General features: G+C 42.4%; 1 protein-coding gene across 5 annotated transcripts in view; it reads right to left on the bottom strand.

The window, feature by feature from the left end:
* Positions 1–10,340: 10,340 nt before the first annotated feature.
* Hps5 (HPS5 biogenesis of lysosomal organelles complex 2 subunit 2) overlaps positions 10,341–27,484 on the bottom strand; it is a 39,089-nt gene continuing 21,945 nt past the window's right edge. For 4 of the 5 annotated variants that reach the window (XM_045144984.1, XM_045144985.1, XM_045144989.1 and 1 more), the window contains 12 exons: positions 26,703–26,889; positions 25,695–25,818; positions 23,899–24,048; positions 23,294–23,371; positions 21,796–22,367; positions 18,965–19,085; positions 18,589–18,744; positions 17,756–17,875; positions 16,456–16,569; positions 15,197–15,303; positions 11,955–12,225; positions 10,341–11,066 (listed from right to left, as the gene is read on the bottom strand). In XM_045144984.1, the coding sequence (XP_045000919.1) occupies positions 11,006–11,066; positions 11,955–12,225; positions 15,197–15,303; positions 16,456–16,569; positions 17,756–17,875; positions 18,589–18,744; positions 18,965–19,085; positions 21,796–22,367; positions 23,294–23,371; positions 23,899–24,048; positions 25,695–25,818; positions 26,703–26,889 (2,061 nt within the window). In that variant the 3' untranslated portion in view covers positions 10,341–11,005. The remainder of the gene's footprint in view (positions 11,067–11,954; positions 12,226–15,196; positions 15,304–16,455; positions 16,570–17,755; positions 17,876–18,588; positions 18,745–18,964; positions 19,086–21,795; positions 22,368–23,293; positions 23,372–23,898; positions 24,049–25,694; positions 25,819–26,702; positions 26,890–27,484) is intronic. The other variant, XM_045144988.1, reaches the window with a different exon arrangement.

Here is a 27,484-nt window from a genome sequence, read left to right as displayed (position 1 = left end):
ATTGATCTTCCATATGACCCAGCTATAGCACTCCTAGGCATATATCCCAAGGACTCATCTCATTTCCTTAGAAGAACATGCTCAACCATGTTTATTGCTGCCCAATTTATAATAGCTGGGAAATGCAACCAGCCTAGATGTCCCTCAACTGATGAGTGGATAATGAAGATGTGGCAGATTTATACAATGGAGTTCTACTCAGCGGTAAAGAAAAATGAAGTTATAAAATTTGCAGAAAAATGGATCTAGAAAGGATTATACTAAGTGAGGTAACCCAGGCCCAAAAAGCCAAGCACCACATGTTCTCCCTCATATGTGGATCCTAGCTACAGATGATTGTGCTTCTGTGTGAGAATGAAAATACTTAGTAGCAGAGGCCAGTAAGTTAAAAAGGAGACATAAAGGGAAGAGAAAGGAAGGGAGGAGGGTACATAATAGGTGGGTATAGTATATATGTTAAGTACAATGATTGAGATGGGGCGGTAATATAATGGAGAATGGAATTTCAAAAGGGAAAGTGTGGGGGGGATGAGGAAGGGTATTACCATGGGATATTTTTTATAATCATGGAAAATGTTAATAAAAATTGTGAAAAGAAAAAAAAAAAGCCCCATGGTAATACCCCCTCCCCCCACCCCACTTTCCCCTTTGAAATTTCGTTCTCCATCGTATCCCCTCCCCATCTCAGTCTTTTATTTTGATGTCATGATCTTTTCCTCCTCTTAGGATGGTCTTGTGTAGGTAGTGTCAGGCACTGTGAGGTCATGGATATCCAGGCCATTTTGTGTCTGGAGGAAGCACATTGTAAAGAGTCCTACCCTTCCTTTGGCTCTTACATTTTTTCTGCCACCTCTTCCACATTAGACCCTGAGCCTTGGAAGGTATGATCGAGATGTTACTCAGTACTCCAGTCATTTCTTTCCAGCACTATGATACCTTCTGAGTCGTCCCAAGGTCACTGCCATATGAAAAGAGAAGATTCTCTACCCAAAGTGAGAATGGCATTAATATAAGGGTATAAATATTAAGAGAAGTGCTTACTGGGCAGTTTGATAAGCATAGTATATACATTTTTCCAGACATCAGCAGATGTTAAGCCCCTAGGTCTCATGACTACCCCTGTCTTAAGTTTTCAGTGTCAGGGATATATTCCCTCCCATGGAGCAGGCCTCCAGTCCAATTGCAGGGCAGCTGGTTTCCACCATGACAGACATGCCACTATTGCACCCATTGGCTCACTTGGCCTGGCTGGCCAATTATAAGGCTTGCAGTGTCTACTGTTGAGTATCTTCACTGGTGGTATCTCTAAATAAATATTTTTTTAAATTCATTTTAAAGAAGAAACTTTATTACAGAGAGAAAGCAAGTTTAGAGAAAAGCTTACATATTTTTATTGAGAAGTGAAAGAAGTAAAAATAAAAACAAAACTATTTATCAGCAGAGAGGGGTCCTCAACAAGTTGCCAGGTAGCACTCAGACCGCAGGTTACATATTGTAGAACAAAGAAGGCAGTTTGCTTGGTCTAAAGAGTCTCCAGGCTGGATGGGGCCTCCATGAGGTCTGGGGTCTTATGCTTCCCGTTCCCCTTTCAGACATCACACTGAACGAGAGAAAGCGGGGGTCAGTCTTGTTACCCAAAATGATCTGGATTTCTGGATTTTCCTTATCTGGGGCTGGCAGTTGGTACCGGTACCCCCTAGGTCTGCGTCTTAACTGTAGGATGTCCTCTAGTGATGTGACTAGTGTTTGTCAGGGCATGCAGATACTTGTGTTGCTTGGGCCTGCAACTCTGACTAAGTACACAAAATGCAGTTGCCTTCTCCTAATGATGCAAGATTTGGGAGCTTGGAAGACAGCTTCCAAGACTTGTCAATCCCAATTTTTGGATTCTTATATGGATTTTAACAAAGAATTGATTAAAACCAAAAAAACAGACTGGAAAAGGGCAAATTACGAATTATTGAGCTTCTTAAAGAAGAAATCATAAATCATGAGGTTTATTTAGAAGAAATTGGTGTAATATCTAGGAAAAGGCTGGAGCAATTGCACACATGCAAGACAGGACCTAGAAGGCCTGCAAAGATTTAAGAGTGGGTTGGGGAGATGGCTTAGCAGTTAAGCATTTGCCTGCAAAGCCAAAGGATCCCAGTTTGATTCTCCAGGACCCACGTAAGCCAGATGCACAAGGTGGCACATGCCTCTAGAGTTCATTTGCAGTGGCTAGAGGACCTGGCACACCCTTTCCCTCTCTCACACACACACATATATATACTCTCTACCTCTTTCTCTCTCAAGTAAATAAATAAAATATATTTTAAAAGATTATCTTTAAAAAAAAGATTTAGAAGAAGCAGGACATGGTGGTGCCCACCTTTAATCCCAGCACTCAGGAAGCAGAGGTAGGAAGAGAGTTTGAGGCTAGCCTGAGATTACATAATGAATTCCAGGTCAGCCTGAGCTACAGTAAGACCCTACCTCAAAAAGCAAAAAAAAAAAAAAAAAAGATTTAGAAGAAACACACACTAGTGAGGTCAAAGCACTAGCCCTGGGCTGGAGAGATGGTTTAGCTGTTAAGGCACTTATCGGCAAAGTCAATGAGCCAGGTTCAATTCTCCAGTACCCACGTAAAGCCAGATGCACAAGGTGGCACATGCATCTGGAGTTCATTTGCAGTGGCTACAGGCCCTGGTGTGCCCATTCTCTTTCTCTGTGTGTGTGTGTGTGTGTGTGTGTGTGTGTGTGTGTTTAAATAATTTTTAAAGGTATCTTTATTCGATCTCCTTCACTAACTTTTCTTTTGCTTTTGGTTTTTCAAGGTAGGGTCTCACTCTAGCTCAGGCTGGCCTGGAATTCAGTCTCAGGGTGGTCTCTGACTCATGGCGATCCTACTACCTCTGCCTTCCAAGTGCTGGGATTAAAGGCTTGCGCCACCACGCCCCCAAGTGTCAGCACTGCTTTAACACTTCCGGCCTGGAGAAGCTGTTTGCTTTGCTTCTTAAATCCACCAGAGAGCAGTCTGCAGCATCCTACTGTCTCAGGCGAGCAGGTCACTCATTAAAAAAGGGTTTGGGCTTGGGAAAGGATGGTATAAATCATAAATTCCTGAGTAAAACAAGCACTTTATTCCTAGGATAAAGTCATTGAATTTTTGCCTAAATTACAGTAGCAAGAAATGAATAATATGGCCCTTTAGAAGCTAATGAATGGACTTTGCTTTCCAAGTACTACTACTTATAAAATGCTGCTTTTTTTTTTTTTTTTTTTTTTTGAGATGGGATCTCACACCGTAGCCCAGGCAAGTCTTGAAATCAGGCCTATTAATTTGTTTCAGCCTCCAGAGTTCTGGAATTAAAGGTGTGTATAACCACATTGCTTTACAACAATAATTTTTCATATTTAAAATATTTTGGAAGGCTTACTTTATCCAGCCTTAAAATTTTGTTTTCAAACAAGATTAAGAACTTCAAGGTTGGGTGTGGTGGCACATGCCTTTAATCCCAGCAGTTGGGAGGCTGAGGTAGGAGGATCACTATGAGTTTAAGGCCACCCTGAGACTACAGAGTGAATTCCAGGTCACCTTGGACTAGAGCTAAACCCTACCTCAATGAAACAAACTAAAGAAAAAAAAAAGTTCATTCTTTGCAACAGCAATCTAATCCTGAACCTCCTCCTAGCAGCATTAGTCTCCCAGGGTCAGTTTGCAGTATCACACAGAAACAGAGGTCATGGAGCTCTGAGCTAGCTCTTACCAGCCACCTGCCACCAAGGTCTCCCTAATTCCATTTATCTTGCCCCTATTTCCTTTCTCTACTCCTAATCTCCCTCTGCCTCCACCTGTCTGTGCCTCTGACCAGAAGTGAATGACCATGGTCTGCTGTGATCTGCTCTACTTTACACTCCCAGATTTTCTTCTTTCTTTGCCAGAGATCTTCAGTTTTCCCACCCCGTTTAAGATAACTATCATTAATCAACTCCCTTGGGAGTTCTCCACAATGCCACTTTCAAAGTAGGAACACGGGCCAGTTACTGAACTGTTTACCTTGAGCCCCACATCAAGCATGCCATGCCCTCCAAGCATTGTATGCCACGTTGATTCCACCCTGGCTGAGGTGGGCTCCGGACACCTGTTCAGAAGAGCTGAAGGAGGTTGACGATAAGGAAGTGCAACATGACAGCCATTCTTTAATTAGCATGAAAATGTAGGTGTGACAGCTTAGGCCTTGAATCCCAGCATTCAGGAGGCCTGTGAGTTCAAGGCCAGCCTGGGCTACAGTGAACACCTGCCACAAAAATTAATTAATTAAATAAATATCTCAATAGTGAGATGGCTCAGTGGCTAACGGTGCTTGCTTACAAAGTCTTCTGGCCAAAGATTCAATTCCCCAGGGCTTACATAAAGCTACTTGTTCAAAATGATGTGTCTGAAGTTCGTTTGCAGTGGCAAGAGACACACCCACACTCTCTTCAATCAAAAATAAATTTAAAAAAAAACCTGAATGAGAGACTGGAGAGAGTCTATCAGCTACCAGCAGTTGGTGGAGTGGGCTTCCCAAAGACTAGCAGACACAGAGAAGGGGCTCCCACATGACTGAGGCAGGAGAGTTGCTGAGATCAGAGCACAGAGAGATCTGGAAACAGCAACAAAGTAACTAGACAGGTCTCAGCGCAGGTGGGTGAGAGGTATGATACACCTGTCTGTGTTGCCTTAAATAGAAAGTCAAAGAGAATGCTTGGTTAGGACACAGAAACCAGGCAGAACATTAAAAAGGATTTATGAAGGAACAGAGGATAAATCCTTCCTGTGGCCCCCACAGACAGATGTCACTCCCTAGGGGAACTGGATTGTCTCATAAGACATTGAAGGAGTCTGGGAATGCCATAGGTTTTAGGAATATGTTGGCATTTCTAGCAGCAAAGTATACCAGTTAATATAACACATAATTGCTTAAAACAACTTATTTTCTTTCTTTTTGTTGTTGTTGTTATTTTGTTTTTCAAGATAGGGTTTCACTCTAGCACAGGCTGACCTGGAATTCAGGATATAGTCTCAGGATGGCCTCAAACTCATGACGATCCTACCTCTTTCCCAAGTGCTGGGATTAAAGGTGTGCACCACCACACCCAATAACAATTTATTTTCTTACAACAAAATATTTTGCTAGAAGTTGAGGTAAAATTAGGGTACTGTAAAGGCCAGTATAGTTAAGGGACATAAGGAACATGTTGATGTTATACCCAAGATTCAGGAACAAATTGTTTTCTTTTTGAGATACTTGGGGATCAAACCTACAGTCTCATACCTGTAACATAAGCACTTGACCACTGAGCTACATTCCCACCTCATGAGGGCCATTTTTACTTTTTAATTTTTGTGTGTTTTTTGTTGTTGTTGTTTGGTTTTCGAGGTAGGGTTTCACTATAGCTCAGGCTGACCTGGAATTCACTATGTAGTCTTAGGGTGGCCTCAAACTCATGACGATCCTCCTACTTCTGTCTCCCGAGTACTGGGATTAAAGGTGTGTGCCACCATGCCCAGCTTTTTTTAATTTTTAAGAGCAATTAAAAATATTTTATATTTATTTAGTTGACAGAGAAGAAAAGGAAAAGAGAGAGCGAGAAAGAGAATGGTGTGCTAGGGCTCCAGCCACTGCAAACGAACTCCAGACACATGCGCCCCCTTGTGCATCTGGCTTACATGGGTCCTGGGGAATCAAACCCGGGTCCTTTGGCTTTGCAGACAAACACCTTAAGTGCAAAACCTTCCCTTCAGCCCTTGAGAGCAATTTTTAAAACAATAAATCCCTCAACTTTATTATAAGCTGGACTTTGACCCCAAAATTCAAAGCAGAACTCTACGAAGCCAGGGTGCATTGAGAGGTCCAAGCTAGAAGTCTAACAGATCTTCTCCCCAGGTCCAAACTTGTGTCTCTAAATGCACACACCAGAAAGGCCATTCCAGTCTGTACCGGCCAGCACCAGAGGAGGGGAGCAAAGGAGGTTGAGCTTGTGTCTGACTCCATGGGAGAGCTGGATTCCCACTGCACACCTCACAGAGGTCTTCCTGAAATTAACTTGCTTCCACTAGTTCAGATTAGACTGAATTGCTGCAGCATAGATACCACAAAATACAGATGCTTATGGATCATGCATTTACCTCACACTTCAGTGTGCGACCAGGGGTCAGTTTCAAGGGTTTTGGCTCTGTCCTCACTTTTGGCTTCCTTTCAAGCTATTATTCTACCATACTCCGGATGGTGTCTTGCTCCTCAAATTGTACTCTGCGGACCAGAAGCTCAGTCACTCAAAGTCCTCACTAGATTGGCTGTGTCATCACAATCACTTAGGTAACATGCAAAATAAATGTGAGGAACCTTTGTCCAGCAACTGTTTAGAATCCCAAGACAGAAAACTGAGCAATACACCAGAAGTGGGACTTAGAGAGTCCCAGGGCTCTGAGTGTACATGTGGATGCCCATGGGGAAGGAGGCCCGTGAAGACCCGTGACATCCCCAGACTGCTTCCAAGCCACTGCAGTCTCACACCCATAAAACAGGACAGTTGGGATTGAAAACACTGATATTATGTCATGAAACTCAGACTTCACTGCCCAATAGCAGATATACTCAAACTAGAGGAATGGATAGACTTGAAATTTTGTTTGAAAATCTTGCTATGTAGCCCAGGCTGACCTGGAATTTATGATGTTCCTCCTGTCTCAGCCTCCTGAGGACTGGGGATATGGGTATGCACCACTGTGCCCTGCTTGCCTTGACTATTTAGACTGGCTTACAGTAAGCAGAGAGTCAGCGTGGAACAACTTGTGATCTGGACAAGAAGAGAAAGCAAGCAGAAATCTGGGCGCATGTGCTCTGGGTCAAGGGCAGGTGGTGCGGAACCCTTGGGAAGTAGCACAGTGGAATTTTCCAGGCCTTTCTTCTGCTCCTGCTTTTTGCAATGGACCAGGCTGGTCTGGAATCTACAGGTTTCTGGGGGCAAGGCAGTGCTGTGCACTGTTATTCTGCAGTATTATTTGGGAAATTCAATGATAATTTCTAAGTAAATTAAGATGTGGAGAACGCCTGGTTTTAGTCATGAGCTCTCAGTTGAAAGAGATTTCCCGAAAGAGATTTCCCACTGCATCACATGGAGCCCGAAAAAGATGAAAGGAAAGCGCTTACCAGAGGAGCGGACTGACTTGGAGAAAGCCTCCAGAATTAGAGGACCTGGGCTGGGGACTGAGGCTGTGCCTCAAGAGGACAAGGCTTCCAGCAATGGATCTGACATTAACTTCCCATGTGACAGAGGCAACTCCTGCTCAGGGGACTGTTTACTTTCAGCTGGGACAATGTTATAACTGAGTCTGGGAACGGAGGCCGGGTAGCAAGCAGACAATAGATTAAAGAAGTACTGATCTACAGACCCCACGACAAGTCAGGATCCCTGATATTGTGTGACAAGCTTCTGTAGTGATTGTGACTTGTGGTCTGCTTTGTGGACAAATGCCTTTAGAGCTCTGTGCTCAGACTGTTAAGTGGCAGTAGGGATGACCTTCAAAGGATATTGGACAGCCTCAGTGCTCTATGGCAGGAAGTAATGGGATTGAGTTGGTGGCAACAGAGTAGGAATAATGTAAATAGAAAACACCACAGACAATTAAAAGGACTTACCTAATAATTAAAAGTGAGGGTAGAAGAGGAGGCAAAGATGAGATTTCAAGACTTGACCCAGGATATGACACAACGGCATTTTAACACACAGAAGGAAATTATTCACTTCAGATCTATGGCTTCCATTCTCTCTCTCTGGTCCATATAAATCCATTTTCTATGGGTCTGACTTCTACTAGGTGAAACAAAGATGTCCCAAACCACTAACATGAGCCTGGCCACTGTACTGGTGATTGGTATGATCTAGAAACAAAAATGTAAGTGAGGTAACCATGTATCAGTCTGCCTAGAATTTTTTTTTTTTTTCTTTTTAAAGAGGCAGAGAGACAGAGGCCAGAGGGTGGGGTGGGGAGGAGAGAATGAACACACCAGGGCTTCCAGCCACTGCAAACAAACTCCAGAAGCATGCACCATCTTGTGCATCTGGCTTACGTGGGTCCTGGGGAATCAAACCTGGGTCCTTAGGTTTCAGAGGCAAATGCTTTAACCACCAAGCCACTTCTCCAGTCCTAGATTTTTAAAAATATTTTATGTATTTATTTTCAAGCACAGAGAGACAAACACAGAAAAAGACACACACACAAACACACACACAGAGAGAGAGAGAGAGAGAGACAGAATAGCTGCGCCAGGGCCTCCAGCTGCTAAAAAATAAATTCCAGATGCATACGCCACTTTGTGCATCTGGCTTTACATGGGTCCTGGGGGATCAAACTCAGTTCATTAGGATTTGAAGGCAGGTACTTTAGTTGTTGAGTCACCTCTCCAGCCTATCTAGACTGTTTTTTAAAAAAATTTCTTTCAATTCATTTGAGAGGGAGGGAATGGCACAATGTGCCAGGGCCTCCAGCCACTGCTAGTGAACTCAACACATACACCTCCTTGTGCTCTTGGCTTTACGTGGGTCCTGGGGGTCCTTTGACATCTCAGGCAAGTGCCTCACCCACTAAGCCATCTCTCCAGTTCCCCACCTAGACATTTTAAGCAAATGAAAGATGCACCTCATTGGAAAACAATGCCTAATACTTGTAGACTGTTCAAAGGTAAAATACTCAGCTGAAGGGAATTTTTTTTCATTTGGCCTTGGAAGACAACTTCAAGTAATGTGATTGAAGGACTATCTCTGTACCCTGCTGGAGAATGAGGACTCCTGTAACTTGCTCTATGACGGGCTATCATGACAGCTTACCACCTCTGCTTGTCATGAGATGTCCTCAAGGCCCTCTTTTAGCCACCATGCTATGACTGACAGTGAAGGGAGGCTGTTGCAGTCAGTTTTTTCATCACTAAGACAAACACCCAACCAGAAGCAGCATACGGAGGAAAGGATTTCTTTCAGGTTTACAAATCTAGGGGAACACCAGGAATGGCAGAAGCTGGCTCCCTTTTGTAGATCCAAGCAGAGACAGCTAACACCACAAAACTGCCCAAGTCCAAATTGTTCTCCACACACCTTAGGGCTAGACTTAAGATCTGCCCCAAATACATACTAGGTCTGGACTCCAAGACTGGCCCCCAGTGACATACCCCTGTAGCAGGGATCTGCCTGCTTTGAGTTCATGTTGCAAGCTCAGTTTTAATGAGGCCATACATTCAGACTACCAGAGACTCTTACTCTTTACCCAGTACAGACTCACATTCAACATGCTCCAATATAACCACCTGAATAATCCATAACCGGGGCAAGGCTTTCCACACTGTACAGAGTTTGTTTGTTTTTTCAAGGTAGGGTCTCACTCTAGCCCAGGCTGACCTGGAATTTACTATGTAGTCTCAAGGTAGCCTTTAACTCATGGCAATCCTCCTACCTCAGCCTCCTGAGTGCTGGGACCAAAGGTGTGTACCACCATAACCAGCCACTTTGCAGGTATTTTTTTCCTTTTTAAAAATATTTATTTTTTATTTACAAATGAGAGACAGGAGACAGACTGACAAAACAGGTGTGCCAGGGCCTCCAGCCACTGCAAATGAACTCAAGATACATGCACTATTTTGTGCATTTGGCTTTACATGCATACTGGTGAATTCAACCCAGGTTGTTAGACTTTGCAAACAAGTGCCTTAACCGCTGTGCCATCTCTCCAGGCCTACTCTACAGATTTCTAATCAACTTTGTGAAGCCTCCTTTCCCTGCCAACCCTTTCAGTCCACCTAGTCACATTGCACCCAAGGGTCACATATAAGTATGAAAGAAACTTGTGACTTTGTTCTCTGGTTTTGTTTTAAATGGAAAAAGGAAAAAAAAAAAAACTGTTCAGGGGGCTGATGAGATAGCTCAGCAGTTAAGGCACTTGCCTGCAAAGCCTCAGGACTTGGGTTTGATTCCCCAGTACCCACATAAAGCCAGATGCACAGGGTGGCGCCACTTTCAGTGGCTAGAGGCCCTGACATACCCGTTCTCACTACCTGCCTCTTTCTCTCAAATAAACAAAAATTTTAAAACCTGTTCAGTCTTCAACGACTCCAACACTTAACTCCATACTAAATTTATCACATCCCTCCCTGGAAATCACTCAGGAATAAATAAATCTCATGTCTATATGCTAGTCAAACAAAGGCTTTCATCAGCTCTTACGTGTACTACTAATATAGCATGCTCCATTAAGTGTACAGGAACCTGACAAATGACAATCCAGCGACACAGCTTAAATAATATACTCACTCATTATAGTATTTGTTAGTACTCAGCTTTCTTTTATTATGGCTTTTTAAAGATAATATTTTTAAAGTGCATGACTTTCTTGGCCTATTCTCCTTAGGAAAAATTATAGATAACATACTACCAGTGATAAGTTAGTCAATTGTATGGTATATAAGTTCAGATTAGAAAACATCAAATAAATACTGAAAATAAAATAAATTTGTTCACCTGAGGTGTGGACAACTTATTTGACATTTAATTTTAATCTTCAATATTTATTATGTTAATACCATTAATTTAGGTCTATTTCAGTAATTTTTCAACTTCCCAAACAAGTAAAAACGATTCAACTCCAGTTAGTAACATGATATGTCTACCTTCATGTAGGAAAAAGCTTCTGCTCTCAACCCAGGAGCCACAGTAGAAACCAATGCCCTGACACCCGGTGATGAGCAAATAATACTGTAGTGCAAAATCAATACTTTCCAATCGTGCGCGTTCTCATTCTGCTTCCAACATCTGGCCACAGCCTTCCTCCAAAATCCAGCTTTGGCCAAGAGATGTTGAGGTCACAGAGCCACAGAGGACACAGTACGTAGCAGGTGGGGGCTCTTCTTCAGTAACAGGTGCACTTCAAAGGTTCCATAGCACAATGCCATTTTTTTCAAAATGTTATGACATCTTGCCAAATCTTCAATTAGGCCTGCTGTGACCAGAGAAATCGATCACATTTTTCAAGCATACTTTGTATCAAGGCCCTGAAATCGCAGAATAAAGAAAAACATTAGAAACAAAGCAAAATTAGCTATAACTCTTCTTTCTTTTTTTTCCCCAAGGTAGGGTCTCACCTAGTCCTTTTAAATTTCAAAACCTAAAGGCTTAGAGGATTTAAAAAATTGACTGATCCTATAAAACAAGACATACAGGCTGAAATCGAAAGAAATTTAGGGACTCAGCTCAGAGGTGGAACACTTTCCCAGCAAGCCTGAAGCCCTAGGTTCAATCCCTAGTACTCGGGTGTGGGGGATGAGGGAGTAAAAAGACAACCCATGGAATGAGTAAAAATATGTGCAAATCCTAAGTGACAAGCAGCTAACAACCAGAATATGAAAGAACTACAAACTTAAAGGAACAAATATTGGGACTGAGGATATGGCTCAGCAGTTAAAGGCATCTGCCTGAAAAGCCTGATAGTCTGAGTTCAATCCCCAGCCACTAATGAAAAGCCAGATGGGCATTCATCTACAGAGGTGAGAGACCCTGATGCACATGCACTTACATGCATACACACATGCAAATAAATCAAAATTTTACAAAAGGACAAGATGTTCATTAAGCATCACTAGGCCTTAGGAAAATGCAAATCAAAACCACAATAAGGGCTGGAGAAATGGCTTAGTGGTTTCCCACAATGCCTAACAACCTGGGTTCAATTCCCCAGTACCCACATAAAGCCAGATGCACAAGGTGGTGCATGCAGCTGGAGTTTGCAGTGGCTAGAGGTCCTGGTGCACCCATTCATATTCTCTCTGACCCCCTACCCCCACAAATTAAAAAAAAAAAAAAAACACAATGAGATATTACGTCACACACATTAGATCATCCATCCTCTACACCAGGGACAGGGCACGAGAGACCAGTATTACCTCTGCCTTTTCTCAGCAATCCTCAGGATATCACAGGTTCTGGTAAATTTCTCTGACAATTCAAGGGTCAGACCACATTCCTGGAGCAGTGACCAGGCCCCATCTGGGCCCATGGCCTTAGCTAACAGAAGTGCCACATTCTCCACGTTGATGGGGGCAGGTCCATCACTCAGGTTCCCACTTAGTGACTCATGGGGAGCTGGCCTGGAGCTCTTGTTCTGCGCGAGGCGTAGGAGAAGCTTCCATTCCTCTGCAGTCTCTGGGACGCAGCCTAACAACACAACAGCATCAGAAATGGGCAGTGTGAGCTGGGCGTGGTGGCACACACCTTTAATCCCAGCACTTGGGAGGCAGAGGTAGGAGGATTGCCGTGAGTTCAAGGCCACCCTGAGACTCCATAGTGAATTCCAGGTCAGCCTGGGCTAGAGTGAGACCCTGCCTCGAAAAACCAAAAAATAAAAAATAAAAAAAAGAGAAATGGGCAGTGTGTAACAGCAAACACACCCAAGCACGTGACCACATCGCCTCAGCACAGCATTCTGAGCATCAGTTGACTAAATAGTCCATGACATACAGAAATCACAAGGTTTGCTTCAAGGTTCCTGGATCTGTCACAGGAACAAAACAGTCCCCAGGCCCTATGCTCTTGTAGCAATTTCAGACTAGTAAAGAAGGTAAACCTATAAACTAACCCGTAGTTATAAACTCTGTTAAATAAATGAAGGAAAATAACTAGAGACCATTAGAGTAGCAGGTTTTTAAAAATATTTTATTTTATTTACTTGAGAGAGAGAAAGATATAGATAGAGAGAGGATGGGGGTGCCAGGGCCTGTAGCCACTGCAAATGAACTCCAGACACATGTGCCTCCTTATGCATCTGTATTACATGGGTCCTGGGGACTCTAACCTGGGTCCTTAGGCTTTATAAGCAAGTGCCTTAACTGCCAAGCCATCTCTCCAGCCCTAGAATAGCTGATTCTGTGAGGACCTGAGAAAGGTACTATGAGGAAGTGACATTTAAGCAAAAAACTAAATGGAAAAAGGAAAAAAAAAAAAGCCAGGCGTAGTGGTGTATGCCTTTAATCCCAGCACTTGGGAGGCAGAGATAGGGGGATTGCTGTGAGTTCTAGGCAACCGTGAGACTGAGCTAGAATGAGGCCCTACCCCCCCCCCAAAAAAAAAGCTAAATGGCAGGTAGGCACAGAGGGCTCATGCATGTAATGCCCAAATCTTGAGCAGGGACATTAATGGATGAGAGGGGCCGGCATCCTGACATAGGAGACATGGCAGATGAAGTGACACAGGAAGAGGTGGTGAGCTCAAGGATTTCTTCAAAGCACAAAGCAGCAGTGTACAGTGGGGACAGAATGATGCACTTGGACCTCTAGGACCTGAGTTTCATCTGAGTTCAGTGCAAGGGTTTCACGGAAGAGCATGTAAGTCCATTTCTGTTTAAAAGAATCATTCTGGCTGCTGAAAGGAAAATGGGTTAAAAGTAGACAAGCATGGCCAAGGCGTGGTGGCACACACTTTTAATCCCAGCACTTGGGAGACAGAGGTAGAAGAATCGCCATGAGCCTGAGGCCACCCTGAGACTACATAGGGAATTCCAGGTAATCTGGACTAGAATGAAACCCTACCTCAGAAAAACAAAAACAAAAACAAACAAAAGTGGGCAAGCTCGGAAGGCAGATGGTCAGTAATGAGTATATGTGGTACCCTAGACAAGCGGCAAGGACCAACATGATGGAGGTGGAATAAAAGAAAGGAAGTAGGGTGAGATGTATATTTGACAACAAAAGTGACATGCCCTGATCAGTGACTGATATGCATTCATAAGAACAAATGTTAAGGACTGGAGAGATGGCTTAGTGGTTAAGGTGCTTGCCTGCAAAGCCAAAGGTCCTTAGTTTGATTCCCCAGTACCCACATAAGCCAGATGCACAAGGTGGCGCATGCATTTGGACCTCATGTGCAGTGGCTGGAAGCCCTGGCGTGCCCATTTTCTCTCTCTCTGCCTCTTTCCCTCTCTCAAATAAATAAAAAAAATATATATTTTTTAAAAAGAACAGATGTTAAGGGAAAAAAATCAATAAACCAAGAATGTGAGTAACTATTAGCATAATTATAGTGACAAAATATTAGGTGTGCTTTTCTCTTGAGTGGAAAAGACTAAGTGATATTTTTATGCTTTATGAATTTTCAATTTTTCTATAAAAGCATAATTTAACAAAAAGTTAGAATTTGTTATAACTTTAAAAACACACACTAATTATATCCTAACTAGTCTAGTTATTTTCAGGAGTATATGTAGTCTATACCTCTAGTCTTACAAACCTGGATGGTGCTTGTGTTTCATTTCAGAATTCAAGATGATCTCAATAATTACAGCTACAGCTATAAGGTCTGAAGCCATCCCTGACAGCTGGTTTCTTGGCTCAGTTTTAACTTGCTCTCTCCCATGCCAACAGGGATGAGAGAGGCTGCAGTGAAGCATCCTGGGTCCTTCCATTGTTGGGCATGTGATCCGTGTTCCTACTCTGAGACGAATATGTGAAACTAAGGGTCATCCCAATGAGCACTCCCTGCACCCTCTTCCTACTCAGCAGGGCAACATGACGCCAGGCAGAAAACAAAAGGACCTGTCTTGAGAAGGATTGGGTCTAAATACCAGCTCAGTATTTATTAGCTGTACGACTTGCACGTAAAAAACAAACACAGCTGAAGAGATGGCTTAGCGGTTGGTCAAGGCATTTGCCTGTGAAACCTAAGGGCCTACATTTGATTCCCCAGAGCCCATGTTAAGCCAGATGCTCATGGTGGTACATGTGTCTGGAATTCTTTTGCAGTAGTTTGAGGTCCTGCTGCACCTATTCACTCTCTCATATATGAACATAAATATATTTAAAAAAAAAAAAGCAGTGTAGTGTGTAAGACAGCAAGCACTCATTAATTTAAAAAAGGTTTCACAAACTGGGCACATGCCTTTAATCCCAGCACTTGGGAGGCAGAGGTAGGAGGATCGCCAAGAGTTTGAGGATACCCTGAGACTACAGAATGGTTTCCAGGTCAGCCTGGGCCAGAGTAAGATCCTACCTTGAAAAAACAAAAAATAAAGGCTTCACAATACACCAAAGTACAGATTTTACACAGTCACTAAAATGTTCAACAATTTTGTTCAGTGAAAAGTCTCAGGCTTTTAAATACTACAACTAGGAGTTACAGGTTGGGATTTACACACCATTGTCCCCTTCCATCAGGCTCATATCATTCAGGTACACAATATTGGTGAAGGCCTCTCTTCTCCTCTCTAGCTCCAAACAGAGTGTAAGATATCCAGGCCAGAACCTTTACAGGGACCAAAATTGAAGAAAGGAATAAGAAGCGGTAAATTTATCTGGAACTGCACAAAACTAGCATGTATTTAAACTTCATTAAAAGAAAATAATTTAAAATTTAAAAAACTGAAAAATGTCTTACACTTGACTAGGCCAAATTTCAAACACTTGATGGCCACATGCAGCTAGTGGCTACTGCACTGGACAGTGAGGAAGAGTATTCCCATTACCACAGACATTCTATCAGACAGCCCTGACCTTGCTTCTCCAACTACATTCTCCTTGATTCCCTCCCTCCTGTCAGGTGGTGGATCCAAACTTTCCACTGCATTTTCCAGTGAAAGGACCCTCGGTATGATCCCTCCTTATCGCCAGTCCACTCACACTTGAATTGCTGCAGTTTTCTAGCAGGAAATAAGCTTCAAAGCTCCACTTTCATTATGCTACCATTGTACCCGAAAGGCTAACTGGGTCTCTACAGATTAACAAAACTCTTTTGCCCAGCTTTTCAAGGAGCTGTATGATCTTATCACCTGCCACCTGGCCAGTCTCATCCTTCATTATCAATGAACAAATATGTATCACATACTTGTCACTGTGAGTTAGACCTTCTAAGGGGAAAAATCAAAGGTCCCTCTAAAAAGGTAATTTAGGAGGATAAGGCAGCATCACCAAGAAATAAACAGCCCATGGGTGATGTAGAGAACAAACAACATCAGTCTTTCATTGCTCTTAAAGACTTCTGTTACCAGGCGCTCCCTACTAAACCCTAGCCAGCGCTCAGCGCTGATCTCCTAAGTCGCATCTTCTTCCTGAGTTCTTTACCAGGGATTCTACAGAACCTACTCTCATTTCTCCCTTCCTGGAAGTCTTTTATCCATTTAAGTGGTGCTTAATTAAATTAATAGCTACATGCCTGAGAACTGGGGTGAGCAACTAAACAGAGGGAATGGAGAACTAGCAAGTTTGTCTCTCTTCATGCAATATATGCACAAATTTAAAAGGAAAAAAGATGCTTACTGTCACTTAAAAAGGTGTATTTATTTTTAGGTAGAAAACTGAATTCTCAGGTATTATAGAGCAAATCAACTCAAACCCTTAACTACAAAGTTACACTCCCATTCCAATGTTAATTTCAGCTTCTATGGAAATTTCCACTTACCCACATGACCTACAGATGTCAGTCATTTTCTCTTTGGTTGTAAAATCTGCAGGAAGCTTAATCAGAAGAAGGATAAGCTGACTGTAACCCCAAGAGAGCAAGTGTGAGTGAGGCCTGTAGAATCAAAGTGTCAGCAAATTAGGTAGGAAATAAACTCTATAAAATACGCATCATCATCTATAAGGTAAGAATACAGCTTGATAGCATTCCATTATTACTTTTCAAAATTTCCTAATCAGATTGTGAAAAGCTACAAATAGGTTCTTTTCCTATAGCCTGTCCATCTAAAATGAATAAATAAACCAGCAGCAATAGAGACAAGAAGTGTAACCCAGTGCTAGACTTGTCACTAGCAATACAGAAGATACTGGGTTTAGTCCCAGCACCAAGAATAAGTCCATCACACAAGCCACTGCACTTTTCAATGCTTTTTGTTTAGGCATAAGGCAATAAAATAGGCATTTGCAGGACTTGGGAGCATAAGGAACATTTCTGATACAAGTATCAGTGTTGATTTTTTTGCAGATTCTATTTAAAAAATTCTAGCCGGGCGTGGTGGCGCATGCCTTTAATCCCAGCACTCGGGAGGCAGAGGTAGGAGGATCACCATGAGGTCAAGGCCACCCTGAGACTCCGTAGTGAATTCCAGGTCAGCCTGGGCTAGAGTGAGACCCTACCTTGAAAAACAAAAAAAAAAAAAAAAAATTCTAAATTAGGGTATGTCTTTAAATCACTGTCAATTTTTTAGAAACATACAAACATACACATGCAGGTACACACAGTTCTCTCTCTCATGTGCATGTATACATAGGTCTCCCTCTCAAACAGATTTAATCCTCAAGGATTCAATGTGCATCCATGAAAGCTACAGGGAGGCCATTTAATTCTTTGAAGTCATGTGCAAAATTTTACAGGAATATGCATGATTTTTGTTTGTTTTTTTCAAGGTAGGGTCTCACTCTAGCCCAGGCTAACCTGGATCTCACTCTATAGTTCCAGGTGGTCTGGAACTCACAGCAATCCTCCTACCTCTGCTTCCTGGGTGCTAGGAATAAAGGCATGTGCCACCATTCCTGGCTGAATATGCATTTTTAATGAAAGGAATCATCAGTTTCTTATAGGCTCTGTGAGCCCAACACATTCAGAACCACTAGGATGGACAGTCTCATTACTTCCAGTACTTGGGTCACTCTTTCCAGAGCTGTCCCTACAGTGAGTCCAGCTGCTACATGAGAGCCTTTCAGTATCATCACTAAGGAGAGATAGATCTTAGTTCTCAGGAAGGGGGCTCCTTCTGTACCTGGGATGTCCTTCTTCATCCACAGTGTTTGTGCTTGGTGGAGCTTCATGGGACACTGCCAAAAGCAGCCACTCCAGCCTTAAAGACTCTGGTTGTAGAAGAAACTCGAGGAAGGATGACCTGAGAGAAAGTTGGGAGAGAAAAAGACAACAGCTTCATGAGAAGAAACAAAGAGGGTGTGTAAAGAAAATATGATAAAGGACCAACATCAATATAATAGATGAAATCACTTGGAAACTCCTAGATCACAAGATTTCTAGAAATGCTAGTGAAAATTTAATAGCCTTCTAAGTGAGTAACTGTGTCACAAGATAGTAAGGAAAAAGGCAAAGAGTGAGAAGAAAATGAAAACCAGTGTGACAAATGTGAACTGGCCAGAGAAGAAAAGAAAGGAAGAGGTTGCCACCTGGAGACAGGGTGTTGGGTCGGCCTCAGCACGCAAAGTGCCGGCACTGGGATCCAGCCACCAAAGCTGAGGTGCAGCCAGTGGCAGGTGACCGCATACCCTGCACTCACTGGCAGGTGACTGCATACTCTGCACTCACTGGCACAGGAAACAAGAAGCCTGTCTGCTGTAGCTAAGGCCCTGAAGAAAGAAGGGAATTTTCCCCTGCTGACTCATGTCTTCCTCAGAGGGAGGGAAGAAAAGACATGTGAACATGTGCATATGAGGAGTGTGCTGTGAGGGGCAGGATGGTGCGCAACTGCCCAAACCCACATCTCCTGCTGGGGGGCTTCACCCCTATGGTGGTAAGGCAGTGAAACAGGACAGTTACTGATGAAAGAGAAGCAAAGCTACCAAAGGCAGAACTCTGTTTATGCCTCCTCCTCACCACTGATCTTCCGGTCTTGATTTCACCAGACTGTCCAAATAGGCCAAAAACTGGGCAGGGTTATGGTGACAAAGCTGCATGATGTCTGAGGGCAAGATGGATGGATACAACCTAATTAAGGACCGCAGGGCGGATTCTCCAAACTTTTCATACAACCTGCATTTTGAAAGAGAACACATTAGTCTCCAATGTCTATGAAGTAACATGACATGGTTACATGAAACACTCATTAGAAATTAAAATCAAGTGCTAAGTCAGCCTGGGCTAGAAAGTAAACTAAATAATCTAATTTGCTGCCCACTAAGCAAACAAGTATAACTTTGGATACACAGACACACAGGAAATGCACGTGCTTTAGTTGCTGTAAACAACCTACCGGGAAGCATAAGCAATCCACAAAGGACTATCAGCAGGAACGGAGACATCCAGTAAATTCAATCTGGTTGGCAGGTCTCCTTCCTCCAGCTCCTTATAAATAGGGTTAGAGCTTGCCATTTCTGAAAAATAAAACACATCTTTTACCCTTTGTTTCTTTGCTGCAAATATTCAAGTTGTGAACACATTCATTCCTCAGTCAATCATACAACTACTATCTGTACCTACTACATGCAAAGCTCAGTGTTTGTTAAGCATCAAAGATAAAAATGTAATTTAAAAAGCCGGAGCCAGGCACGGTGGCACATGCCTTTAACCCTAGCACTTTGGAGGCAGATGTAGGAGGATCACCGTGAGTTTGAGGCCACCCTGAGACTACACAGTGAATTCCAGGTCAGCCTGGGGTAGAGTGAGACCCTACCTTGAAAAACAAAAAAAATTACAAAATAATAAAATAAAAACCCAGGCATAAACTGGGTATGATGGCACACACCTTTAATCCCAGCACTCGGGAGGCATTGGTAGAAGGAGTTCAAGGCCACCCTGAGACTACCAAGTGAATTCCAGGTCAGCCTGGGCTAGAATGAGACCCTACCTCAAAATATCAAAAAGTTAAAAAATAAAAAGCCAGGCCTGGTGGCACATGCCTTTAATCTCAGCACTTGGGAGGCAGAGGTAGGAAGGTTGGTGTGAGGCCACCCTGAGACTACATAGTAAATTCCAGGTCAGTTTGGGCTAGGAGTAAGACCCTACTTTAAAAAGAAAGGGGTGGGGGTGGCTGTAGCGATGGCTTAGCGATTAAAGAGCTTGCCTACAGACCAGGTTCGAATCTCCAGTTCCTACGTAAGACAAATGCACAAGGGGACTCATGTATCTGGAGTTCATTTGCAGTTGCTAGATGCCCTGGCACACCTATTTTCTCTCTTGCTAGCTCTCAAATAAATAAGTAAAATATATTTTAAAAAAGAAAAAAATTAAATAAGGCCTTAAAGTCAAATTGGGAAATAGAATACACTGAAAATTTTAAACAGGACAAAGGAACAAATAATATGTAACTACTATTCTTGAAAACAATGAGCATCTAGGGCTGTGTGTATCTATCATTTATCTCTACCATCAATGCCAAACCGCTGATTGTATATGCATGTTCATGTGCCTGTGTACAGCTGTACACGCATGTGGGGGTCAGAAGCGAACAACACTAGATGCCTCCTCAGTCGCTTTCCTCCTTACTTGAGATAGGGTCTCTCACTGAACCTGGGACTTGCTGATCTGGCTAGACCGGCTGGCCATAGCCCCAGTGACTTCCTATCGCTGTCTCCACAACACTGAGGTGACAGGCATTGCCACTGCACATGGCTTTTTTACATTAATTCTTGGGGCCCCAAAACTCAGGTCCTCATGCTTGCTCAGCAAGTGCTTTATCACCTGAGCCATCTCCCCAGCCCTGCTCAGTTTCCATCTTCAGACTTCAACTCAATAAAATCAAATTTAAAAATATCTGACTTGTTTTAAATAGCAGCACAGCAAATATTCAGCCCATGAAGGAAGACCTAGCTTCTGGGAGTAGCCAAGTCATTAGATGCCAAATTAGGGTCCCTCTCCAATTAGGCTAGACTGGCTGGCCAGTAAGCACCAAGGATGCTCCAGACCCTCAACACTGGGGTGACAGACACAGGCTGCTATGCCTGGCTTTTAATGTGTCTTGGGATCCAAACTCAGGTCCTCATGCTTGCAGAGCAAGCACTTCACCAGCGGAGCCAACTCCTCAGCTCATAAGAGAACATTTCTGCATCAAGATAACAAGTGGCCTTCACTCAAGTTTGAGTCACACTACTGGCTGTACACCAAACAACATGCAAACTCTTCCTCATGGACACAAGGACAAGTTAACTTCCCAGTTTCTTCTGCACTTAGGTAGTGCTAGGTGAAAGAATTCTCACCAATGTAATGTGAAACAGAGGACAGGCAAGCCCCACCAGGCCACACCGGTCAGACAGCATATTCCCCTGAATACAGCAAGCCAACTTTAGCCACAAGCCCTAAGGAAAGATGGAAGGAACTTGAATTCCCACATGGAAGGGATCTGCCTACTGACCTGGACTGTTATATGAGTAAAAAATAAAGTATTTAACCTGAGGTTTTGTTTTATTTTATTTTATTTTATTATTTTATTTTAGAGAGCAAGAGACAGAGAATGGGCATGCCAGGGCCTCTAGCCACTGTAATCAAACTCCAGACATTTGTGCCACCTTGTGCACTGCATTACCTTGGGGGTCTCACTTACGTGGGTTTTGGAGAGTCAATCCTGGGTCCTTAGGCTTCACATACAAGCACCTTAGCCACTACTCCATCTATCCAGCCCCAACCTGAGCTATTTATTACAGCAGTTTAGCCTACCCAACTAGCCTCATTTCCTCACCTATAAAATACAACACCACCATCTGCTCTGAACTGATGTCTGAGAACTGTTTACTACATTATATGCCATGTGGTATACTCAATATCTGGTATATTTCTTCTATGGCAGTAAGAGACATAAGGGATTTTCTTATCTTCATATATTGGTATTTATAAACATTTTATTTTAGCCCCAACTGTTCCAAATTACTATATCCCTTTCTGAATGTGACCTTAAGGAAAAAAAAAAAGAGTAGGAAATTAAACCAAGCTTCAATGAACTATACAAGTTAAGATGAATAGGAAACAGAATGGAGGACTGGCCAGAATAGGGGTGATTTTCTATTTAAATCTTTTGTTAGGCCCCTAATTACAAAATGCTATCACCCTCTATGTTAATACCTATTGTTGGTAATACAATCTGGTTATTACCTTTCAGTCCTTCAATAAAAGTGTCCCATACACAAGGGCTGTTGGGATAACTAAGCTTGATGCTCTCCTTTGCTCTTTTCAAGTCCAGAAGGAAAAAGTACTTCTTCAGGAACTGACAAGCCAAACTTGCAGGAGGGCACTGCTGGGAATAGTCCCTATGTCCACTTGTGCTTCTGGTTGCAGAACTCAACACACTCAGCTCCAGGCACAATGTTGTCAACTCAGCCAGGTCCTTCCGAAGACTGTATGCAATGGTGCATGGAGAACACACTCGGAAACAGTCACTGGCAGACTGCCTCAGACTACTTACACCTTCACAAGCTATTCGACCATCAGTTTCTTCAATGCCTACAGAGTCCCTTTTTTCTTTTTCATTATCTCCATCTAGTGTTCCCTTTTTTGATTCACTATGCAGGAACACGTCCTGGTGTGATTTCTCAGGTCCATTGCCAGTACTGGAAATGCCTGTGAAGTCCACAGCAAATGTTTCTTCTAACCGGGAAAGCCATTCCTGTAGAACTGTTCTTAAAGAGCTGGATTCAAATAAAACCAGAGGATCCAGTAACTTGATCCTAAACAAAACAGATGAGCATAATGTTATGTTTCATTTATTTTATTTTTTTAATTTTGATTTTTTGAGGCAGGATCTCACTATATCCCAGGATGACCTGTATTCACTCTGTAGCCACAGACTGGCACTGAACTCACTCAGCCTCCCAGGTGCTGGGATTAAGGGCATGCGCTACCATATCTGGATTTATTTACTTATTTATTTTTACTTTTAAAAAATATGTATTTGGGCTGGAGAGATGGCTTAGTGCTTAAGCACTTGCCTGTGAAACCTAAGGACCCCAGTTCGAGGCTCAATTCCCCAGGACCTACATTAGCCAGATGCACAAGGGGGCAAACGTGTCTGTAGTTCATTTGCAGTGGCTGGAGGCCCTGGCGCGTCCATTCTCTCTCTCTCTCTCTGCCTTTCTTTCTCTCTCTCTGTCACACTCAAATAAATAAGTTAAAATGAGCAAAAAAAATTTAAAAAATATATGTATTTATTTGCAAGAGGCAGAGATGAGACAGAGAGAGAGAGATGCCCCCACACACATGGGCATTCCTGGGCCACTTGCTGCTACAAACTCCAGATGCATGTGCATCTGGCGTTACATGGGTACTGGGGAATCAAATCCAAGCCATCAAGTTTGGCAACCAAGTGCCTTTAACCACTGGCCATCTCCCCCAGCCCCTTCATTTACTTAAAAAAAAAAAAAAAAAAAAAAAGATTATTTCCATGTTAAACAAGCCACAACTGACAAAGCACACTCATCTGGAATGAGCTTGTTAAATAAAAATGACCTCAGCAAAACATTACAAAGAACACTAACTGAAGTATGCTACTAATTCTTGAGTACCAACTGGAAATGAGGCTGTGCCCCAAGCCCTCAAGACCATTACCTGTGACCTCTGAAAGCCAACCCTATTCAAAACACTCCTCCACACTCACAGTGCTTCTGCTGTTGCTATGGTGAGTTCTTGAAACCTGTCTTCTTCTGGAAGTTGACTATTTACCTCTTTTTCCCCTCTAAAAACATATGAAAAACAAAAGTGATATTACAAGAATCAGAGGCCAAAGCTTTCTTAGACAAGCATTTCTAGACATTCATTAAACAAAAGATATGTTATGTATTCCATTGCCTGAAGAGATTTCTCTGTCTTGTTATTTTCTCAAATATCCCCTTCTTGACTCATCAGGCAATGGCACATCCCCAAGCCAGAGAGCATTAGCGACTTGAAGTTAATACATTAGTCAGAAGAGGCAGGAGAAGGCCTTGCTCCCTAGTCATCCCACTCTTAATCTAACACCTCTCTGACATTCCAGAAACCTGATGAGATTATGGGAAAGACAAAGACCAGAAGTACTAATATGAAACTCTGTCTCAACACTTCTCACTGTTAAAACTTTGTAAAATTCATGATTTGTGATTCACATAGTCTTCAACGAAGAGGGTCATAAATGTGCTCTCTACGACAGGACACAGTCTATGACTTTCCTCAAGTTGACCAACAGTTCCCCTAGCATTTTCACAGACTTATATGCAAAGGCCTTACTCAGTGTCTTCCTCCTGTGGACAGATACACGAACTCACTTCCTCTTCACATGACTGATCCTCTTCCTTGGGTTCTTGTCTCTCTTTCAGCTCGGGGCTTGTATGAAGGGTGCCAATCTTCTCTGTAGTTTTACGCACAAAGCTAGAAACACTGTAAGACAAATTAAAAACTAACATGAAAGTATTACTGTTAAGAATGAAAAATTCAGTACCTGATTTTTCTAACCTTTCTTTTCTTTTCTTTCTTTTTTGTTTTGTTTTGTTTGTTTTGAAGCAGGGTCTCACTCTAGTTCAGTAGCCTCAGCTGGCCTTGAACTCAAGGTGATCCTCCAACCTCAGCCTTCCAGGCACTTAGACTTAAGGCAAAAGTCACTAAGCCTGGCTTAGTATACAACTTTTCTATGCTCTTATTAGTCCTAGGAGACAGCATGGACCTAATAAAGACCCTTTTACATCAATTTCACTAGTGAGCTATATATTTCATGTAAGGCCCAAGTAAAACTTACAATAAAATGATTTTCCGTGTTTACAAAACTTCCCTGATATGAAACTGCCCAGAAAAACTAATAATTCAATGCTAACAAAAAAGGGGGGGTCTTTAACTCCATTTGGATCTGTAGTGTTAACAATAACTTACACAAATTAACAGGTGATCATCACCCCCATCCTCATCACAGGATAACAAAGAACTTCTTCACAAAACTTACCTCCCAACTATCCACAACATACACTTCTAGATAAGCAAAATTTCTATCCAGTAAGACTTAGATAAGCACTTAAACAGAAGACACCAAGTCTCTCTCACACTTAATGCTAAGACTTAATGGCATATAGTAAATTTAAAGAATTCTCAAAAATCTCCAATGCTGGGGTTAGAGAGATGGCTCAGTAGTTAAAAGTGATTGCCTAAAAGCCTGACAGCCTGGGTTTGATTCCCCAGTACCCACATAAAGCCAGATGCACAATGTAGTACAGGAATCTGGAGTTCATTTGCAGGGCAAAAGGCAATTCATTCTCTCTCTCTCTTTCCTTGCAAATGAAGAAATAAAACATATTTTTTTAAAAGAAATCACCAATGCTAACCCAAACCTGAGGAAGGACTAATGACTAATGACTAATAACACTGCTCCCACGAGGGATAAGGACAAAATATTCTTTTCTTTTTTTTAATGCAGGGTCTTACTCTAGCAAGGAAAAAGATATCAAATCACATGGAAACCTTTTTTAACTTTAAAGACATTCAGAAATGAACAAACCCAAGAAAATTAATGCCAAAATCATATTGACCCATATTGACCTGGAATTCACTATGTAGTTTCTTCGGGCTGGCCTTGAACTCACAAGGATCCTCAAGATAAACTCTAAAATGTTGTTCCCTCCCTCCCTCACCCTCCCCACCCCGGTTGAGGTGGGCATATCTACAACTTCAGTACTCAGATGCACAGAGCAAAGTCCAGCTCCTGGGCCTGGAAGGAAAAGTTAGCACCTTCTTCTTAACAGGTTGTAAGATAAATGATTAGAGAGGGGTTTTTTGTTTGTTTGTTTTTGTCATTTAAGACTTTTTTTTTTTTTTTTTCGCCAGGCATAGCAGCACATGCCTTTAATCCCAGCACTCAAGGAGGCACAGGTAGGAGGATCACTGTGAGCTCAAGGCCAGCCTGAGACTAGAGAGTGAGTTCTAGGTCAGCCTGAGAAAAACTGAAAAAAGAAAAAGTTTCCATTCTCAGCACAAAGTACCTTGTATAATAACTAAAGAGAAATCGGAGAGGGGAGGAACAGCAAGACTGCTTGATTTACCTTTCCTTGACAGCCTGAAGTGACACAAGAGGAGATGGAGAACGAAATGATAATGGAATGCCGAAGGGGAGAAAAGTCTCATTCTTATCTGTTTCAAAAGTCACTGGACCATGAGAAATGCTGTCTAATGAACAGAATCAAGGAAAAAGAAATCAAATCACATGGAAACCTTTTTTAACTTTAAAGACATTCAGAAATGAACAAACCAAAGAAAATTAATGCCAAAATCATATTGACCCAGATACAAATGAGCACAGAAGACAGATTGACAAGATGCATGGAATGCATGGGTCCACATAAAACACTTAGGCAGGTACCTTCATTTGCCTGCTAACCCTGAATCCCCATAAGCCAAAAAGGTAGTTTAGAGTTTCTATTAATCTCTTCTCAAAAGTTCAGTCACAGGAATACTGGAGCAATGGAAAGGGAAGGCAGTGGCCCCCCAAACTGTAGCAGTTTTTCATTCCTGATGGGAAATAATTGGTTAGTGAGGATAAAAATCTTTCTATTCTTTTGGTTAATGATCTTCTTTGTTAACCTTTACAACATTTTAATCATAATCAAAATTAGGCACTTTACCAAGATTAGCCTAAATGAGAGGTTAAAGGAGAGAGAGAGAGAAAAAGAGAGGGAGCCGGGAGTGGTGACACATGCCTTTAATCTCAGCACCTGGGAGGCAGAGGTAGGAGGATCGCTATGAGTTCGAGGCCACCCTGAGACTCCATAGTGAATTCCAGGTCAGCCTGAGCTAGAGTGAGACCCTACCTTGAAAAAAAGAGAAAGAGAGAGAGAGAGGGAGGGAGGGAGAAAGGGAGGGAGGGAGAGAGCTAGAGAGGGAGGAAGACAGACAGACAATAGATAAGCACCTTAGAGGTCAGGATGAAAAAGCCTACCAACAGACTAAAAGCCATTGACTAATGGCAAACCCTGGGCAAAAGATAAGCCTGGCAAAGAGAACTCGCAGAAAATAACTGCTTCTCATCAGTAACAAATAATAGACATATTCACCTTCATTTCCAGTGGAGACACAGCCCAGTTCTGGCTGGTCCTCTTCCAGATGTGAGGCAAATTCTTTAAGTTTCTCATCCTCTGAGAAGGTTTGGCTGTGAAGGGAGCAAGAGTCTTCGTCTGACTGACTGCCCCTTCTACTACTGATGATACGGTAAATACCAGAGTCCAAAATGCTAAAACTTTCCTAAAATTGAAAACAATAAACAATCCTCCATATTAGTTTCCCTCTATAACACACTGCAGCTTGTACAGAATAGTATGAACACTAAAGAGGAACATGAACAACTATGGCTTATTAGAAGACACTGGTAAAAAAAGATCTAGACACCTGGAAGCTGGGTAATACGCTGGTTGACATCATGTCACTGTATTTCTCTAGCTTGCCTTCACAGACCATGGCAGTGAAAAAGAATTCAATGATTAAAATAAAAAAATAAAATAAAATAAAAGAATTCAATGAGATAATCCTGAGCTGCTCTGAGACTTAAATTAGCAAAAGCATCTGAAATCACAAACAACTAAGCATCTCATTTGTACTAGAGGCTGTGAGGTTCGTGTGTGAACAGAAAATAAGGAACAATGACAAAAATACAGATTCAAGTCCTATTAACTAAAAGAAAACTCATTTACTATAGTTTAAATCTTCTGAGGGGGAATTTAAGGTAGAGTATCACTCTAGCCCAGGCTGATCTAGAACTCACTCTGTAGCCCAGACTGCCTTCAAACTCTTGGCAATCCTCCTGCCTCAGCCTCTAGTGTGCTGGGATTAAAGGTGTGTA

This window comes from Jaculus jaculus, chromosome 3 (assembly GCF_020740685.1).
Source record: "Jaculus jaculus isolate mJacJac1 chromosome 3, mJacJac1.mat.Y.cur, whole genome shotgun sequence".
NCBI lineage: Eukaryota > Metazoa > Chordata > Mammalia > Rodentia > Dipodidae > Jaculus > Jaculus jaculus.
Note: the sequence above shows the minus strand (reverse complement) of the source record. Positions and strands in the feature narration are given on the sequence as shown.